This window comes from Silurus meridionalis, chromosome 7 (genome assembly GCF_014805685.1).
Source record: "Silurus meridionalis isolate SWU-2019-XX chromosome 7, ASM1480568v1, whole genome shotgun sequence".
In the NCBI taxonomy this organism is placed as follows: domain Eukaryota; kingdom Metazoa; phylum Chordata; class Actinopteri; order Siluriformes; family Siluridae; genus Silurus; species Silurus meridionalis.
The window spans coordinates 14,246,842-14,266,754 of NC_060890.1; the positions used below are offsets into that span (position 1 = coordinate 14,246,842).

General features: G+C 36.1%; 2 protein-coding genes across 10 annotated transcripts in view; one reads left to right on the forward strand and one right to left on the reverse strand.

Moving 5' to 3' along the window:
* Positions 1-476: 476 nt before the first annotated feature.
* Positions 477-4,395, reverse strand: LOC124389313 (protein C1orf43 homolog). 9 transcript variants are annotated; one of them, XM_046854672.1, is made up of 7 exons: positions 4,201-4,395; positions 3,198-3,269; positions 2,278-2,383; positions 1,846-1,917; positions 1,110-1,276; positions 907-965; positions 477-800 (listed from the first exon to the last, which is right to left on the reverse strand). In XM_046854672.1, exons 1-7 carry the CDS (start codon positions 4,261-4,263, stop codon positions 593-595), a joined length of 747 nt encoding a protein of 248 aa, XP_046710628.1. In that variant the 5' UTR covers positions 4,264-4,395; the 3' UTR covers positions 477-592. The 9 variants fall into 9 exon arrangements, with proteins under 9 accessions (XP_046710628.1, XP_046710627.1, XP_046710626.1 ...); XM_046854671.1 differs by having other exon boundaries at positions 2,278-2,386; XM_046854670.1 differs by having other exon boundaries at positions 1,846-1,899; positions 3,198-3,299.
* A 1,274-nt stretch (positions 4,396-5,669) lies between these two features.
* The window catches only part of LOC124388642 (dynein axonemal heavy chain 17-like), a 34,553-nt gene continuing 20,309 nt past the window's right edge, over positions 5,670-19,913 (forward strand). The window contains exons 1-29 of the mRNA XM_046853523.1: positions 5,670-6,109; positions 6,226-6,398; positions 11,405-11,576; positions 11,656-11,755; positions 11,840-11,925; positions 12,018-12,143; positions 12,238-12,390; positions 12,499-12,585; positions 12,744-12,911; positions 13,366-13,482; positions 13,597-13,865; positions 13,964-14,159; positions 14,323-14,469; positions 14,568-14,676; positions 15,099-15,202; positions 15,287-15,427; positions 15,514-15,657; positions 15,745-15,927; positions 16,018-16,272; positions 16,367-16,536; positions 16,731-16,953; positions 17,069-17,185; positions 17,270-17,356; positions 18,098-18,250; positions 18,353-18,601; positions 18,702-18,824; positions 18,970-19,317; positions 19,561-19,652; positions 19,777-19,903. Of these exons, the coding sequence (XP_046709479.1) occupies positions 5,777-6,109; positions 6,226-6,398; positions 11,405-11,576; positions 11,656-11,755; positions 11,840-11,925; positions 12,018-12,143; positions 12,238-12,390; positions 12,499-12,585; positions 12,744-12,911; positions 13,366-13,482; positions 13,597-13,865; positions 13,964-14,159; positions 14,323-14,469; positions 14,568-14,676; positions 15,099-15,202; positions 15,287-15,427; positions 15,514-15,657; positions 15,745-15,927; positions 16,018-16,272; positions 16,367-16,536; positions 16,731-16,953; positions 17,069-17,185; positions 17,270-17,356; positions 18,098-18,250; positions 18,353-18,601; positions 18,702-18,824; positions 18,970-19,317; positions 19,561-19,652; positions 19,777-19,903 (4,752 nt within the window). The 5' untranslated portion in view covers positions 5,670-5,776. The remainder of the gene's footprint in view (positions 6,110-6,225; positions 6,399-11,404; positions 11,577-11,655; positions 11,756-11,839; positions 11,926-12,017; positions 12,144-12,237; positions 12,391-12,498; positions 12,586-12,743; positions 12,912-13,365; positions 13,483-13,596; positions 13,866-13,963; positions 14,160-14,322; positions 14,470-14,567; positions 14,677-15,098; positions 15,203-15,286; positions 15,428-15,513; positions 15,658-15,744; positions 15,928-16,017; positions 16,273-16,366; positions 16,537-16,730; positions 16,954-17,068; positions 17,186-17,269; positions 17,357-18,097; positions 18,251-18,352; positions 18,602-18,701; positions 18,825-18,969; positions 19,318-19,560; positions 19,653-19,776; positions 19,904-19,913) is intronic.

The following is a 19,913-nucleotide window of genomic DNA, read 5'->3' on the forward strand; positions in this document are numbered from 1 at the left end:
CTACAGTAATGTACCATTTGTGTCAAAATGTCACAACTCCAATCCCCTTATAACATTTACGGTATTTGGCAGACGCCCTTATTCAGTGCGACTTACATTTATCTCTTTTATACAACTGATCAGCGATGGAGTTTAAATAAAATATTTAGGGGCCCAGGAGTGGCAGATTGGTATGACTGGGATTTAAACTCAACCTTTGGATCCAAAGTCCAATGTTTAAAGCCCAATGCCTTAACCACTAAGCTACTGCCTCCCCCTATTGTACGTATTATACAGTATGTCACAGCTTTTGTTGCATTTGTTCAGCTAATCTCTAGTTCATACAGGCCTCTCTGCATAAAGGAATGGAGAGAAATAGCAGCAGTGACTTTTCCTCAGTAAGTAAATCTGGCACCAGCTTAACCGATAAATGCAGTCCTACTATAACACTATTCTCTCCCATCATATTTTAAATAAAGACTCACAAAGACAAGCTGTTCAGCTTGTCACTGTCCCACACAGCCCAGTCTTCTCCTTTATTTATTATAGAAGGTTTGAACAACCTCAGATTCATGAGTCGTCTCCACAACACCAAGGACAGTCCATTAGGTCCCTATAGCGTGCTTTCTAGTGTATTATAGTTGTCCTTGAAGTTCTTGAGCTCTAGGAAGTGTTTGGGTCTTTTGTTGCGCTGGCCTGAGGAGGGCAGGTATGTCATCTGGATGATGCAGTCTGAGCACGGGCCATTCGAGATTGTCAGGTCTTTGGCTACTGACTGGTCCTGCTGGTTCAGGCTGGTGGAGCTGGAGTGCACTTTCACACTGTGAAAGCAAATAGTGATGAGAGGTCATGCCCCACACACCATTTCTTCAGATGATAATCTCACCTAGATACTCCAATGATTTAGACAGAGAGATGTGTACTCACATGGCAGCCAGCTCAGCCAAGTCTTCTTTGTATTTGAGGAATTCAACTTCACCAAATACCTTCCAAGTAAAAAGGTTCAATATTTGAGTACTTATATTCTTATTATATTAATTATCTCTTTATCATTTAAAATATTTGACACTGCTGCCCTTTTGCTTTACTGGTTGACGAATTAATTTAAAAATAAACCCACACACACACACCGCAGTGCCGTGACGAGCGTTGTTGTAGCCCTCCAGCAGGCGGTCGATGAGGCCGCTGTGGCTGGATTTGATCAGGGAGTGAGACCTATGCAGGTCCAGCAGCCACTTCCTGTAGCAGGGGCCGGTCAGAGCACTGGGGCTGCGAGCCAGTTCAGGAAACCCAATGCCTTCATGTGAGACAGGTGACAAGAGGCAAAGCAAATCAGACTACATCTGTAATATATCTTTACACATCACAGTTTTAATGACACACAGAAACCAATACAAAGCATAATTCAGCATTTACTATTAAACTGATCAGACTTTTCTAATTGCACCGCATGTTTAATGAGGAATGACCTAATGAAGCAGAATAATAAAAAAAAAATATGTAAGAAATCTCTATAAGTTCCTGTTGGACATTTTGACGTTCCTGGAGTACTGATGAAAGTTTGTGCACCCTCTGGAAAGGAATCTTTTTGTGCATAAATGCCTGTGAAACATTCGTAATCCTGATAATAATAATACCAAAAGGTCAAGTTATCTAACAAACCTTCTGCGTATGTGTTAAGGCACTTCTCCTTAGAGAACATGTAACCATCACATAACATCAAATGTACATTAGCTATAATTTGTCCTGACAGATTTTTAGTCTGGTGGTATCCTAAGTTTGCAATCTAGTAAACCAGTATTGCTTTTTTCATTGATAGAGACTTTAAAGCACCTCAGGTTTGAACCCTGACACAGAGGCTCTTACCAGTGTTTCTAATGGCATCCAGAGCTTGCATTCTGTACAGGTAGTTAAAACAGCCTGCGAACACCCACACACCCACACACACACGCACAGTATAACATTTACAGAAGGTTGCTTATAGACAAAATAATTTCAAATTTTACCATCATATCTCAGTACAGTGCATTGTTTTTTTCTACAGATTCAGTGTAGGAATAAAGTTATAACTATAAAGCACGAACTATGACCTGAAGCTGAAAACTGTTATCTCACTATTCTCTAAGCTGTATAAACATCACTTTTTTGGGATTCCATGTGACTTCAGTACAGTAGACACCCATTCAAATCTTCAAATCATTCAAATAATAATAATAGTGTCAATATAGACAAGGTGCAGTGATAACTATGTGTGAATAACTGTGTGTGAATGTAAAGGGCAGCAAACCCTTTCCTCACCATTCTGCCCACAGTGCTTCAGCCTCTCATCATCTGAAGCCAGCAGCCATGGCTCATAGCAGATATTATTTACTTTGGCCAGCTGAGAGTCAATCTCTGCTTTCAGCTGCTAAAAACAGATCCATGAATCCAGATTATTATATTTATCATTATGATTATTGAAGAGATTAGGACATGTATGAAGACAGTGTGACAGCAGTAGTAGGAGTAGGAGTAAGACAGAGTATGTGTGTGTGAATGAGAGGGAGGGCAGTGGAGTGGTGCGGTTGTAGGGAGAAGAGGTGGAGAAGGTAGATGAGTTTAGGTAGCTGGGGTTAACAGTGCAAAGTAATGGAGAGTGTGTTAGAGAAGTGAAGAAAAGAGTGCAGGCAGGGTGGAGTGGGTGGAGAAGAGTGATAGCAGGAGTGATTTGTGATAGAAGAATGTCTGCAAGAGTAAAAGGGAAAGTTTATAGGACTGTGGTGAGACCTGCGATGTTGTATGGATTAGAGACAGTGGCATTGAGTAAAAGACAGGAGGGGAGCTGGAGGTAGCAGAGCTGAAGATGTTAAAGTTTTTTGTTTGGCAGTGACAAGGATAGACAGGTTTAGAAATTAGTTTATTAGAGGGACAGTGCACGTAGGACGTTTTAGAGACAAGGTGAGGGAGGCAAGATTGAGATGGTTTGGACATGTGTAGAGGAGGGACATGGGGTATATCAGTAGGTGAATGCTGAGGATGGAGCTGCCAGGAAGGAGGAAAAGAGGAAGACCATGAAGGAGGTTTATGGATGCGAGGGAAGACATGCAGTAGTTGGTTTGAAAGAGGCTGAGAGATGTAGAGGAGACGGATGAACCGCTGTAGCGACTCATAATGGGAGAAGCCGAAAGAAGAAGTAGTTTATTGATGAGATTCCTGCTCCAGTTAGAGGAAGGGCTGACCTTTGGAGCATTGTGTCCCACTAGCGCATGCGGTCCCCTGCGGGACTTCATAGCAAAACGCATGATCTGTCTCTTCACAAAGATAAACAACAACACAAACACCTGAAACACACACACAAAATGATGTCTCAAGTGGACACTATTTAACAATAACATAGAAAAAACATTGTATATTTTATAATTTACAACAAACATAAAAACATAATATTCTAATATATTTCGTAGCTCTCATAAATAATACACGCACATGCATACAGACCATTTCAAAGAAGTAAAGAATAACAAACGCGTTGCGATGAGACTGCGCATGTCTGGTCCCAAAGCATTTCTGATGACACCATTTTTAAAGCACAGAGCTGTCAAAACAAACAGACCAACACATACTTTTTTTTATTTATTTAACTAAAACAGAATAGTTAAGATATTTCTAAAAGCTAAAAATAGATAAGATGAAATTACTGGACATCTAAAAACCCAACTTTTCACTTAATGTTAACTGTTTATTTGGAACTTTCGGAATAACGGGAAAGAAGAGTCTGTGCGGGAGTTGTGAGTGTAGAGAGGGAGAGATGAGATGAGATGAGATGAGATGAGATGAGTTTCATCCGCTGTGGTTAATGTCTTTGTTTCATCTCCCGATCGATATTCAATAACTTAGGTGTTGATCTCCCGAACTCCTTGTCGGATAAACCGTTTGGTAAAACAATACCAGGAGCCCACGATAAGTCGTCGCCTCAATATCTCATTAAAAAGCTCCGGTAATTCCATGTTATCATCTATTTTTAGCTTTAAGAAAAATCTTAAATGTTCAGTTTTACCTAAACTTTAAAAGTACGTGTTAGTCATTTTGTTTTGCTCCGTGCTTTGAAAATGGCGCCACTGTAAATGCTTTTATGAATCCACATGCACAGTATGAACTCAACGCATTTGATTTGGTTTACTTCCTCGAAATGGTCTACATGACCCTGTGGCCTGTTAGCCACCTAACTAGCCAGTTCCTTACCAGACTCCCGTAGGTCATAACCAGCACTACATTTACTCCTGAGAGGGGCGACTCTGTATTCATTTTCGCAACTCTTACACTCAGCTTTCCATACCAGCAAATATGCCTGAGATCACACACACACACAGTAACTGCGCCCGCTTTCTGGACCGAATGCTACTACATTGTTGATAAACAGCCCGATCACGTGATTCCCTCCCCCCGTCCCCTTCTTTTTCGCCCCTGACTAAAAGAAAACAATTTTTACCACCACCTACTGTGCTGGAGAGTATAAACATAATTTATATATATATGTTTATACTCTCCAGCATACCCTGTGTATATATATATATATATATATATATATATATATATATATATATATATATATATATATATATATATACACACACACACACACACACAGGTAGTCGTTTCACGATTGGGACCGACAGACCGGTCGTAACACGATTTGATAAGTAGAGTAGGCTCTAAGGCTCTATATATATACACACACACATGACAAAAAAGTTGCGTCTAATAATTTCACAACACAATAATTTCACAACAGCTCTGGTTAAGAAGGCACAACAACGCCTTTACTTCTTGAGGAGTCTTATGAAAGCTTATCTGTCTCTGGGGATTCTAACGAGCTTTTACCGCTTAATCATCAAGAGCATCCTGACCAACTCCATCACTGTATGGTACTGAGGCTCTACAACTACTTGCCATTGAGCACCTTCACCACAGTAGATATCTGCCCAGAGCTCACAACATCATCAAGGACTCCTCACATCCCAATCACAAACTGGTTAACCTCCTTCCATCAAGAAGGAGATACAGGATTTTTTTTTTTATCCACCATCACCCTACTGAACTCTAAACTATACTGTCACTGTCAAATATATACTGTTATATATACTGTTACAAATATATACTGGTACTGTCAAACTATCACTGTATAAACTATATATATATATATATATATATATATATATATATATATATATATATATATATATATATATTCTGTACAGTTGTACATACAATGTACATATTATATATTGTATTTTTTATACTCCTCGTTCTCTACACATTTTGTGCCTTACATACATCTGCACTACTATTTTATTTATGTGTATCTATATCAGGGAATGGGCCGTCAGGGCCAGCAAAGCCTTCTCTGATGGCCTAAACATTCACTATCTCTATTAGACAAATATTGATTCTGAACTGCTCCAGTTTCTTCAACTCATAGAAATTAACCCTCGCGATTTCTATAATTTCTATTTTATGTTCCTATTTTATGTTTATGTCTTCCGTATTTACATTAATTAGAATATTACAATTTGTAATATTAAACATATTATTTAATATTATTCATACCGTCGTTCTAATATTGTAAGATTGCTGTATTACCAAAACCAGTCCGGTCTCCATGGCAACCGAGGACGCTACAGGTTCCTCTATAAAATTAAACGCACGCGCTGCATCACTCACTTCGACTGTTAGAGACCTAACGTTAGGCTGAGTCGAAGAGTTGATCATCTGTAATTATCGAAAACTTTACACTTTTGATAAACCTTACCAAGACAATATGGATAAAGAAGACAAAAGACTCGAGTTCTTGGAAAATATTATTTTGATGTCGATGAAACTCAAACGAGATAAATGGTCGAAGTGCATCGCGTCGGAACAAAATCGGAACATCATCCGGGACTTTTTTGAAAACGTCAACGTTTGCATCCTTTATATTTCAGCAAGGACTGCAGGTCAACTTGTTGTCACTCTCGATTTTCCACGGGCATTTAAATCGACTATTTACTTCCTTAAAAGAGAAAACCTGGAAATAAACACAGACAATGTCCGAAGGCTTTTGGTTGGAAGCTTTGTCAGCTCGTCTGTGAACGCAATGGCGGAAGTCTCCGAGGTGAGGTTTAGCATTAGCGTGTAGCTAACACGTGTTTGTTAGGTAGCATTGTCGAAGCTGTTCGATAATGAGGTAAATTTGTCCATGATCAATATTTTACTATATTAAATTTATAGGTTGTTCATCTGATAACTAAAAATGACATGAAGAAAACAGACATAGGGTCAGACGTGTCTCAACAAGCTCACATGATGAAGAATGTGATAATCATGCTGAGAGATCGCCTCAAAGGAAAGACCTTCCTCCCACTACCTGACTATACAGACTTCCTGGAGAAATCTGACTACAGGTCTGGATCACAAACACTCTTACCTCTGATCCATGCAGTAGTCAGGGGTGGCACGAGTACACACATTGTTCACTTAAGTAGAAGATACTCATGTTTTCAAATACTCGGGTAAAAGTTAAAGTATTGTACTGAGTTTACTGGTTTACTCAAGTTAAAGTAAAGAAGTTTGGATTCTTTGTACTTAAGTAAAAAGTAGCCATTACTACTACTTGTTTTGGTGTCACACTGGTAAATGAACGTCACGCCATATTAATATTGGGGCTGTCAATATTAAAATTAAAATATTAAATCGCGATTAATCACAATTTATCCCCACATTTTTATCTATTCTAAATGTACCTTCAATTAATACTTTAAATTTTTAAATACTCTAATCAACATGGGCACGGAAAAAAATATTGATGCTTTAAGCAAATGTTTGTTTACTATTTGTGAAACCAAATTCAACATTGGGCATGAAGACAAAATATTATTGTAAACGTTTTAAAAGTAATTATGGTGTTCTAAATTGCGTAAATGATTAGACACCAAACAGAACCTTTGCTTTGTTTCCACGGGGACGGATAATGAGGTGACACCGGAGAAACTGTACCTCTTTCATACGGATTACATAATCAGAGAATATTTGTAATTGATGTGAATTAGTTTATTTAATATGAGACTTTTCGAGCTTTTTTTATACATATATTTATTATGTCTGTGAGGCAAATGTTTACTGAGATTCAGTTTGTTATATTTGTGTCTGTGAAGAGAGTTGACAGAGATGGCAGAAAGTTATATTTTACAAAAGCACAGCATTTTGTTGTTATTATGAGTTTGTACAAATGAAAAGTTAATTCAAATGATGTATTACTCTTATCTGTACGATCAAAAAAGACCCAGAGGGTCAGATGTGTGCGTCTGTCATGGCGGATTTTGTTGTGGATTTGAGACTTGCCGCATGAGTAAAGCAAATGTTTACTGATAAAAATGTGTGTGTGTGTGTGTGTGTGGGGGTTATTATATAAATGTATTTATTTGTTTATATCTGAGTAAAGAAAGAATGCCGTAAATAAACTTGTGTTGTGCTGAAGGTTTTAATTTCGCCTCTTTTATATTTATTTATTTTTATTAAAAATGGTCAACTGCATCAATGGTGCATTAATAAAATGGCCGTTAAAATGGGTTTGGAGTTTGACAGCCTTAATTAATATATTATTACAAAAGCTAATACAACATTTTGTTAAGTAATAAATGTATCCAGCCTGAACATTCACCATATAGTACACAAGCAGAGAAAAGATGACGATGATCAGGTGATCAGGAATGTCTCTGTTACATTGTTGACTTCCACTGTCTCATCCATGTTACCCCCATACTTCTTGTTGCCTTCTGCCACGCTCATTGTGAGCCTTGTAAACTAGTCTACGTCTGTGATGTGTGACAACCTGGAAATTATAAACCAGTGGATTAAAAAAGTGGTGCAAAATCAGGAAATCAGTCGAAGGGCTGAAAACAGCGCGCAATAAGAAGAAAAAACATTGACATTTCACAAATAGTTTAAAACTAAAATAACGAGCCTGTTTGAAAATGTAAGAAGTAGAAAGTACAAATATTTTGTAAAAATGTAATAAGTGAAAGTTAAAAGTTAATAAATAGTGTATAGTATAGTATAGTAAAGTACTAATACCAAAAAAATCTACTTAAGTACAGTAACAAAGTATTTGTATTTTGTTAATTCCCACTTCTGGCAGTAGTTACACTGGTCTAATGACTAAGTGGGATCAAGTCATTTTCTACCGGATTCTCCACATTTCACCGTTCGGTGTTTTTTAGAGTTTAAAACATTTTCCAGATATGACTGTCATATACTTTATACAAAATATGCAGAATCAAATGTAAAAGATTTATACGCAGATTTTATGTCTACATTTTTAGCCAACTTCATCAAGTGCACGTTAAGTTCTGTAGCCAATGCCATAATGTGTTAATGAGCAAACCAGGCGTGCGAGTGCAGAATTTTTCACATACTCGCTTTTTTATCTTATATAAATACTGTTAGAGCTGTTTTAGAACCACCCTTCTAGATTTTCTGTGAGTAAATACTAGTTAACACTTTAGTGACAATCACACTGGGACATGTTTAATCTGTACTTTTGTTAATATGTCATACACATATCCATCCATTTCTGTCTAATTTGTTTAATAATTCTAGTAATAATTCCAGTGTGTGTGTGTGTATATATATATATATATATATATATATATATATATATATATATATATATATACAGTTGAGGGAGTTTTTGTCCTGTCTATACCATGCTACCAGAACACCTTTTCCACAAATTAACTAAGGCATTTAAAAAAAAAAAAACATTATTTTTCAGAAAACACACTGATCAAAATTAGAGAACACTTTCAGATACCTCCCAGTTAATGGTGTTAATTTGGCACCTTACGCTAATTTCCTTGATTATCTGTCAACCCCTATTTAACTGGCAGCCTAACTTTCAGTTTCACTGACTGCAAGATAGTAGGCCGTTCTAAAGTGACTGAAAGCCTCCGGCAGCAGGTTGTCCAGATGAAGGCCAAAAGGATGACCATATCAGCCATAGCAAGACAAGTTGGTCGTTCCAAATCTGTGATTTCAAGAATATTTAATTTTTACAACATCACAAACTCATTCAAGTTCGCCAAGAAGGCTGGTCGTCCACGGAAGACAAATACAAGAGAGGACAGGATACTGCGGAGGATCTCAATGGGCAATCGTTTCCACACTGCAGCTGAAAATGATCACCAGTTCAGCGCTGAACAGGGTAAGGATCTGTCTCGTCATACAGTGTCTCGACGTTTAAGAGCATTTGGACTGAAAGCCCACTCTGCAGTGACCAAACCTCTCATTAGCAGAAAGAATCAAAAGGCTAGACTAAACATGTTGTGTGGACAGAGGAGAACTGGTCCAAAATTCACTTCAGTGATGAAAGCAAGTTTAATTTATTTGGGCCCGATGAGAAACTTTATGTTCGGCGACAAACTGAAGAAAGACTGAACCCAAAGTGTGTAAAGAAGTCAGTGAAAAGTGGAGGAGGAAGTGTCATGGTTTGGGGCATGTTTTCTGTAGCAGGAGTTGGGCCTCTTGTACAGCTACATGGCAGAGTGAATGCAAATGTTCATCAGAACCTTCTTCAACAACATATGGTTCCTTCCCTGCGTTCATCACCCAATCAGCCCGCAGTGTTCATGCAGGACAACGCTCCATGTCACACAGCAAAACGGGTAAAGCAGTTCCTTGAAACTGAAAACATTGAAATAATGACATGGCCTGCCCAGAGTCCTGATCTCAACCCAATAGAGAACCTCTGGAAAATCCTTCGTGACAAAGTTATGGCCAAGAAACCAACTACAGTCACCGAACTGTGGAGGAGACTGGAAGAAGAGTGGACCAAAATCACACCAGAGCAGTGTGAGAGACTAGTGCTGTCCTGTGGCTGCAGATGTGCTGATGTCATTCAGAGCAGAGGCCTGTACACTTCCTACTAATTGCTGACTGTTGTAACCTTCAGAATATTTTGTTGTAATCTTTTTCCATGCTACAGTCATTGTTCTCTAATTTTGATCAGTGTGTTTTCTGCAAAATAATGTTTCTTTTTGGAAATGCCTTAGTTAATTTGTGGAAAAGGTGTTCTGGTAGCATGGTATAGACAGGACAAAAACTCCTTAAACTGTTGAGCAGTGAAGATGACATTATTTCAGAATTGTGTAATTGTTTATAAATTGTTCTCTAATTTTGATCGCCAGTGTATATATAATGTTATTCTAAACCTGAATTTTTCACTTCATAGTTATACTTTATACCTTTAATATACTTTTAATACTTTCATTTTATTAATTATATTTATTAACTATTTTTATTTTCAAGTTTAGATGTTGGACATTCGTTAAAAGCACTTCACTACATGTCGGACTCTGTATGAATGTGTATGTGACAAATAAAAATTGAATTTAAATTAAATGTTATACTGCATAAAATAAAAGTTAAATAAAAGTTATACTGCAGCTTATAGTCACACTCACTGCAAAAAACCTATATTTTAAAGAGGAACAGGGCTTATATGTGAATATGTAGTTCTACCTTAAAAACAGAAGGGTTAAAGATGTTTTGGCTCTGATATAAAGTGGATACCACATGTCATCTTTTCTGCATCCTGTTTAATTCTAAGGATGTGCACAAGTAACACATAGGCATAAAGTATATACATATATATATATATATATATATATATATATATATATATATATATATATATATATATATATATATACAGTAATCCCACGCTTTACAGCGGTTTGAATCTTGATCCCCGGTTTATCGCGGAATTGCATTTGCCACATAACTAATTTGTTTAGCTGATTTTCCCGGTCTCTCGCAGAGAGCACGATAGACCAAAAAACTTAAAGGGAATTGTTTTTAATTGAAGTTTTATGTTGAAATAATGAAATGTATTAATAAAAATATAATTATTAATTACAAAATGAAGTAAAATGTTAATACAGTGCAGTAGGCACTTCCTTATTTGGCAATGTACATACCATAAGAAATGAGAAGCATTTCAGTCTGCTTGTTTGTTGGTTAAAGTGTCTTCCTACGTAAAAATAAAAGGCGGAATTAAAGACATACGTCATCAGATTTAGCCAATGAAAGTTAAGAATGTATCTTTAACTCAGCCAATTTTATTGATGTCATAGGACACTTCAACCAATAAACAAGCAGAGAACTTATGCATAGACTATGCTACTGCAGAACTGTACATCGATAATAATAATAATAATAATAATAATAATAATAATAATAATAATAATAATAAAAAAGATCAAATAATTTACTAATAACTGAATGAATTAAAACGATGTATATGGGTTAAATACATTTGTTATAAAGTGTATGGATTATTTCAACATGCAAAATTGTACAAACCACTCTAATTTGTTTACATACACCTTACCCTCTCCTATTGTATCAACAGCAAATTCGTACATGATTTTGAGACCTTAATCATCGACTGGACCCATCAAGTGACAAATGTTTTGAGCCAAATATCAGCTCAGCCAATTCTTGATGGTCTGAACCCACTTCCAAAAGCAGAGTTTGATTTCTGGAGAGACAGACTAATGAATCTGGAATATTTAAATGAACAGGTATGCTGCATGACATTAGAAGTTTTTAAAGCGCATGATGTATGTTTAAGTGGAAAAAATTACGTTTCTCTTTTTACAGCTAATGGACCCGAAGATGCTGAAAATGGTAGAAACTCTCGAAACTGCAGAAAGCAGTTATATGCCAGCATTGAGAAGTATCTACAACGATGTTAAGGAAGGCAAGCAAACCTTTCGAAATGTCTTAAATTGATCACCACTTACTGTCACACTAGAATGAGGGCTAACTTACTTTAATTCCACAGGCTTAAAAGAAGCCCAGGATATAGTCATTTACCTCAAGCCACTGCAGAAGATGCTCGATGAAATTGAACAGTTGGAGTATTCTTTGGTAAAGAAAAAAAACTTTTCTCATCTGAAATTACACGATATAATTAAGTTTGTATATTCATTTGTATATTGTTTCGTTTGCTTTTTTCTTAGTTGCCTTCATACTGTAAAACCTTGATGCACACAGTGGCTCTGGTTTGGACTAATTCAGAATACTACTGCTACCCTGAAAAGATCATAGTCATCTTACAGGAAATCTGCAATTTGTTCATTGTTATGGTATAAATATGGATTTTACAAATTTGTAGTCATTATGACACAATACTGTGCATAATATGTTTTTAATAATAATAATTTTCATGTGGTTTCATAGACAAGAAACTTCTTAGATCCGGACAAAGTAATGAAAGGTCTAGATGGAGAAATTGATGAAGCAGCTGAACAAATCAGAATTAGCATTGTGACTGTAGTTACACTTAGAGAAAGCTATGAGCAGTGCAAACTGGATATGTACAAAAACTTCAAGGTAAATGTGATAAAAATCATTAAAAATTTCTAAAAAAAAAGATTTTTTGAACTAGTATAGAATTCTCAAACAAGCATGCTCAGTAATACTGTTATGCATTATTTGCAGAACGGGAGAACAAAGAACTGGGATTTTCCTTCAGATCTTGTGTTTTCAAGGTTAAATTTGTTTTTGGAGCGCTTGCAAAAAATTGAGGTGGAGTTTATTTTATTCATTTTATTATTTATTTTGTTTCATATGCTGTTCTTAAACTAAAAGAGAAACATTTTTAAGCAAATTACAAAACAGCAATCTGATAAAAGGCACATTTTCGGGTTAAGTAATCACAAGTTAACAACATCTTTACTTTTCAGGCGGTATACAAAACATCTGGAGAGCTTTGGAAATTAGAGAAAGTTGCATTTCAAGGAATAAAAGGAGGTGCGCTGGGAGCTGCAGTTCTCTCCGTTTATGAGGAATTCCTTGAGCTTATAAAGATGTTTCCTGAATGCAGTTATGATCCAATAGATGCAAGTGATAAGGTAGGCATGTACTTTTGTTGAATTCTGAAGCGTGTAATCAGTTGTACTACAGCTATATGCGCTTACAGTATAACAAGTCATGGCAATGCGGAATTTTAGCGTTTGAACCCTTCTCACAGTCAAAATTCATAGATCATCAATAACACACTAATGATTATATATAGTATCTATTAAATAAGATCAAATCATTGTGCTATAATGATGTTCCTTAAGGGTCAACAATGTAATTAAATACACTTTTTTTTTTTAACCACCGTAAAGAAAAAAAAGATAGCTGTTATATATAACGGATGTGATTACAGGAACAAAGTTGTTTTGCAGATGTTCAACAACATTAAATTAATGAGCAAAGCATCTCACTACCCCATCATTGATGAACTTGTACTGTTAATTGTGCTTAATTCTTTACATAAACAAATGATGTTAAATATGAGAACGCTATTAAATGTTGCAGGGCTTTGAAAAGGACTTTAAAAGGTTTCAGAGGCACATTACAGACTTTGAGCAGAGACTTGGGACAATCTTTTGTCAAGCATTTGATGGCTGTGAAATAACAGACTCAGCTGCAAAGGTCAGTTTCATCAAACATTTAAATAAGGCATATTCAGTAGTGTGGGGAAATCGAACTGATTTTAAATCTCTTGTGTTTTCACATTTAATTTTACATACTCTTTTATATCAACAGCTGTTTGAAATGTTTGGCTTTGTTCTGGAGAGACCTCTTCTTCACTCGCTGATCTCCTCGAAGTACAATAAATTGTTGGAAATGTTTGGCTTAGAGCTCGATAGAATCAAGCTCATTTATGATGCTCAGATGGCATTACTGGATACATGTCCAGGTGTCCCTCCTATTGCTAAGAATATGCCACCTGTTGCCGGACAACTGAAATGGGTTCAAGAATTAGAAGGCCGATTGCAGATGCAGACAAAGCGTGTTGAAACAATTCTTCACATGTATGTATGCTTTATTTTGGTTGCAGGTTGAATGATTTTGAAACATTTGGAATATTAAATGGAATTTTTTTATCTTTATCTCAATTACACTCTTCTAGGTACATGGACACTGAGGAAATGAAACTTGCCTGCCAAAAACACAATGAGATGATGGACCTGTTGCATGGTTACCATGATCGGGTTTATGCACAGTGGTATGCTAGGGTAGATCTTGAATGCAAGGTCAGCCTGGCCCAACCATTACTGCTACGAAAGAAAGAAACAAATGTACTTCAAGTTAATTTCAATAAGCAGGTTTGTGTTCATGTTTATTTTTAAATATGATGGCAAATACTTTTTTTTTGAAAAATTGAAAATATAAACCTGAAGCAGTCAGGTTAAACAAAGTACATTTGCAGCTTCACACCTAAATAAGGTCTCTATCTGAGTGATTCATAACTTTTTATTTAATTTTCAGCTTGTGGCTGTGCTGAGGGAGGTCAAATACCTCAAAATTCTAGGTCAAGAAGATATCCCTCCTTGTGCACATGATATCTTTACCAGGCATGAAACATTCCGAAAATATGTTGCCAATTTGGTCCTCATTGCATCTGGGTACAATCAGGTATTGGATAAAAAGGACATTTTTCTAAACATTTTTGTCACTCTTACTAAACACATTATATATTGCATTTATGCTTACTGCTGGTTACTGATTTTTAGGTTAAGGCTGCACTTCTACCTGTGGAATTTTCACTTATAAAGGAAGAATTTCTGAACATCGATGAAGAGTTAGCATACGCTGAAACTTCCCTCTGCTGGAATAGTAAAGGTTGGTGTTATGTAATGAGAGGATAAGTGGACGCATAGCAGATATTCTATATTTTCAGTGTAAAAGTAAATCATACATAAAAACATGATTATTGCCTTTATAATTTTACTATACAAGGTGGTATCACAAAGTTTCGAAACTAGCCTCGTTCACAAGAATGTACTTTACTTACCTAGTACATTTACACACTGTTGCCTTCAAAACAGTCCCCTGCACAGCACTACAGTGCTTGTGTCCTGGAAGTCTTTTTTTTGAAGTTTGTCAAGCACCTTCTGCTATTCTGCTAAACATTTTGATACCACCTTGTATATTAACAGTCAGTATTAAAAAGCAACTCTAGTGGACTCTGAGGTGGGATTGAAGGAACTGCTGTGTTTGCAGGCACTGTTTTTGCCAACCAGATATGGTGTTGTTTTATTCAGGTGTATGGGAGTATATTGAGAAAATGAGAGATACTATTCTTGAAGTCCAGAGCAGGATTGACTTGGCCAAATCTAACGTCATAACAATACAGGACATCATGAAAGTAAGTGAGCAATGTATATTTATTGTATAGTATAGTAATTTATTATCCCCTTCATGCAACAGCTACTTTGCAATGTCTTTATAGGAATGGTTGGTGACTCAGATGTTCGAAAGAAAAGACGGCAAGGATGAGTCACTTCTTGATTTAGAAGGAAGACATGTTGCTCTAGAGAACAAATATAACAGCATTAAAGAATCTGGAGAGAAGATTCACGCCTTGATAGAAGTACTTATCCATCAAATTTACTACTTTATTAAAATCAGATTTACGTCTTAAACAAGTACATTAATATGAACTTTCTTTTTCTCCAGGAAAATAAAAAGATTTTTAGAGCAAATGAATGTTCAGAATCTTGGAAAGAATATGCAGACTACATTGATGATAAAGTCCTTGATGGATTGTTCAAGGTCCTCCATATGTCCCTTGATTTTCTTGTAAACAATATGTGTGCAAAGGTAGGAATGCTGAAGAATTCACATGGCTTAATAAGCATAACAGACTTTTAGCATGGTTTGTTAAAAGTTATTTTTTTCTTTGAACAGACCAAGCATCCCTTATTTGAAGTGTCTTTAGCACTGGAGGATGGAAATACTGCCTTCCTTCCATCTCTGAGTGAAGGGATTCCAGATGGCTTATGCCCTATTGTTGAAAACCTTATTCATGACATTTATACAACTGCCACGCTTATCCCACGTATATCGAAGACAAAGACATTCAGTTACATGGTAAATATATGTCTGATATTGCACATGTGCTAGTGTAAATAAGAAATACTTATTTTTTATGTGCACATATTAAAACTGTTTCTTGTATAGGTGGAACTTGATGAAAGGCCTGAGCTTGCAGATATGCGTAAAGAGTTGATGAGTCAAGTGTTGAATGCAATGAAGGAGGCACAGGATTATCTTGAGGGCTTACATAAGTATGCATATCTCTGGAAAGATGATCCAGAACAGATCATGGAACTGTTCCTAATGTATGCCAAAGTGTTCAAACATGATGACATCGAAGCCAATCTTCATGAGAATATCCCAAAACAGCCAGCAACACTCAACGATTTCAAAGATGCGGTAATATCAGTGTGCCGTGCTATATACTTAATGTCAGGGACATTTCACTACTTGCATATTTTGTATAACTTACCTGATACATTTGTGATTTCAGATTGACACCTATGAACACCTCTACTCAGAAGTGAACGAACTGAAGGGCACACATTTATTACAGCAGTGGCTTCAGATTGACATCAGGCCATTTAAGGGGACTCTTCTCGATAGCATCCGAAAATGGAGTTGGATGTTTAAACAGAATCTTATTGATGATGTCACTAACAGGTACTGCTTAGCACATGAAAAAATTAATTATAGCTTTAATTATGTAAGAGCACTTTACCTATAAATGGTAACAGTTTTTGGAGTGAACTTAATTATAAGATTAGATAAGATATATGTTAAAATTATAATATAAAAAATAATTATGTGTTAAAAAATGAGCTGATGGTTAAAGCTTTTGCCTTTCTGAATTTTAGCCTGAGGGATCTGCAAGATTTTATTGCAATGGTCAAGCAAGGCCTCACTAAGATTGTGGTAGAGGGAGACCGTGAGTGTTTGGTGGAGGTAATGGAGCGTCTATATAGAGTGAAAACCCGACAGGTGGCTACTGACAACATGTTTATACCACTGAAGGACACCATTGAATTCCTGAAAATATATGATGTGAAGTTTCCTCAAGAAGTCCATACACAATTACAGGCAAGATATTCATTTTCACTTGGTTTTAATTAATGCTATATTCTTAAGCATATAAAATATAATTTATACACTTGTATTTAAAGCGTTTTATTTATTTATTTATTTACATTGGTAGGACTTACCAGGGCACTGGAATAAGCTGAAGAATACTGCAGCTCAAGTCAAAGAAAATCTTCTTCCACTGCAAGAGCAGGAAGGCAATATAATTAAAGACATGTGCCACCAATTTCAGGTATATGAAAGTAATCATTGCTAGCTTTTTGTATTGTTATTTTGGGTTAAGCTCAAATACACTTCTGTTTGTATTTGAATACAGACGAAGCAGCTTGAGTTTCGAGAGGAGTTCAAACAGCAGCCCGTGTTCCTCTTTGCTTCTAAGAATCCCCATAAAGCCCTTGATACGGTAAATTGAAACTTCTGTATTTCTGAAATATATAGATGTTACACATATTTAATATAGATTTCTATGCAAATGCTATTATTTGGTTGTCAGTTAAAGTTATAAGGTTGCCAGACTTTTCTAGAAAAGAGGCGTTAGAGATTGAAAAAGGCATAGAAAAAGGTCGGATATTTTTAGTGCACATTTAGCTGACTGATATGTTATAAAAGAACAAAATAATTAGGATAATTCAGTGTATTTTCGTGTAAAGACACAATGCCTGCAGTTTAATGGACAAAATGAATAAGCACTTGTCTATTATGCTCATAGCTTACTACTTTATAGTTACTACTAATCTCTGTACAAGAACATATTTTCGGATTAATATTAATAATAATGCTATATGTATTTATGCATTCAAGATTTTTCTTAAAATGGCATTCCATCATTTCTAGATTAGATTTACAGCTCAAATTATAAATCCCAGTGTGACATATTGTGGCTACATCAATTTGTCAGACAGAGCTCCTAATACAACACCTTTGTATTTGGTCAACATCACTATATATGTACAAATCTTTCATAACAGCTGTGTAGCACATCAGTTCTTAGTTAATTCTGAGGTCTGAACACCGATGTGGGTAATATAAATCTCTGAATGCAGGGCAAGGTTAAAGTTAATAAAAATTGTCTTTGCAAATTGAAATGTTGTTAATATAATTAAATTATTGCAAGTATTTAAAAGGTTTTGTTTTTTTATTGCAGGCTCAAAAGACTGTCACTTCATTTGAGACTGAACTAGAGAGCTTGCAGAAGATGGCACAATTATTTGAAGTGAATGTCCCAGATGATAAAGTGATAAAAGCCTGTCAAAAAGACATTGATTTGCTGAAGGAACTATGGAACATGATACACTTGGTAGCAATCACACAAATTCCCCTAAAGCACACATCCAATATAAAGTATTTACAGATTGACTTTAAATTTCTACAATGAACAACAATGAAATTTATGCCACAGGTTGTAGGACATATAGATACCTGGAGAAGAACTCCCTGGAAAGATATACATGTGGATGACATGGCCAGGGACTGCAAGAAGTTTGCAAAAGACTTCAAGGGTCTAGATAAAGAAATGAAGACATGGGATGCATTCACAGGCGTGGAGAACATGGTGAAGAACATGATAACATCTTTGCGGGCAGTGGGAGACCTTCAGAGTCCAGCCATCAGAGACAGGCATTGGCAGCAACTGACGAAAGCAGCCAAGGTGATATAAACTCAACAGTTTGTATACAGGCATGTGTTCTGAAAGATTTTTTTTTTTTTTTTTTATCGATTTTATTATTGACTCTTCACTGTTTCTGTAGGTGAGCTTCGAAATGTCAGAGGAAACTACATTGGATGACCTATTGAAGCTGAACCTACATACAGTTGAGGATGAAGTCGTTAGAATTGTTGACAGAGCTGTAAAAGAACTGGCAATGGAAAAGGTAAAAAAAATAATTGTAATAGAATTAAATGACCTCATGTTGTTAACTTGCTTTTTGTTCTGTAGAGATTTGTTTTCACACACTTATGCGAAAGCAATGTGATAAACAAATTTACACTGTGTCTTAATTTTTTTTAATTTTGTAGGTCCTTCGTGAGCTGGACAACACCTGGAAAGATTTCCTGTTTGAGTATGACCCTCATGGTCGCACAGGAACCATGCTGTTGAAGCAGAATGAAGTGCTGATGGAGACTTTACAGGACAACCAGATGCAGCTGCAGACACTTTTGACTTCCAAATACATTGCCCAGTTTCAGGAGGAGGTATCAAGTTGGCAGCAGAAACTGTCCATTGCAGACTCAGTCATCTCTACCTGGTTCCATGTGCAACATACATGGTCTTACCTAGAATTTATATTCATTGGTTCTGAAGACATCCGTTCACAGTTACCGGAAGACTGTGAACGTTTTAAAGGCATTGACATTGAGTTCAAGGTATGTAAAAGCTGAATTTTTCAGTGCTCTGAAAATATCATATAGCATATTTAATTTCCTTATTTTTCAGCCCCAATTTTTAAATAGACAATTGCAACATTTAACATAAACATTGAACATAGAATTTGTATCCTTGCCATTTGGAAATTTGGAAAAAATCAGTTACTGTAGTCATTTCTATCTGGTGCTTACTGTTTTAACAACATTTGGCTGTCACTACATTTGACTTGTTTTCTTGTGAAGGAATTGATGACTGATGCCGTCAAAACTCCCCATGTGCTTGACTGTACAAATAAGAAAGGTCTTCCAGAGAAGCTGGAACATTTAGAGGCTAGGTGACTGTCTTTACTTTTACAAATTATAATGAATATAAACATTTCCTTCGTATAATTTTTGCTATTTTTGGTCATGTTCTGTAAAACAGATAAAACTAAAATTTCCACTTGTACTCTTTATCAGGTTGGCAACATGTGAGAAGGCACTTGTAGAATATTTAGAGGTCAAAAGGCTTGCTTTTCCTCGATTTTACTTTGTGTCCTCTGCGGATCTCCTGGATATTTTGTCTACTGGCAACAATCCTGTTGAGGTGAGCATTT

What these genes read in the sequence shown, in the direction of transcription:
- LOC124389313 (XM_046854666.1), bottom strand. Translation starts at nt 4,263, where the DNA reads ATGAATACAGAGTCGCCCCTCTCAGGAGTAAATGTAGTGCTGGTTATG. An exon ending in TTATGACCTACGGGAGTCTG is followed by an intron (nt 3,300 to 4,200) that starts GTAAGGAACTGG and finishes TGTGTGTTTCAG; the next exon opens with GTGTTTGTGTTGTTGTTTAT. An exon ending in GGATGCCATTAGAAACACTG is followed by an intron (nt 1,277 to 1,845) that starts GTAAGAGCCTCT and finishes TCTCACATGAAG; the next exon opens with GCATTGGGTTTCCTGAACTG.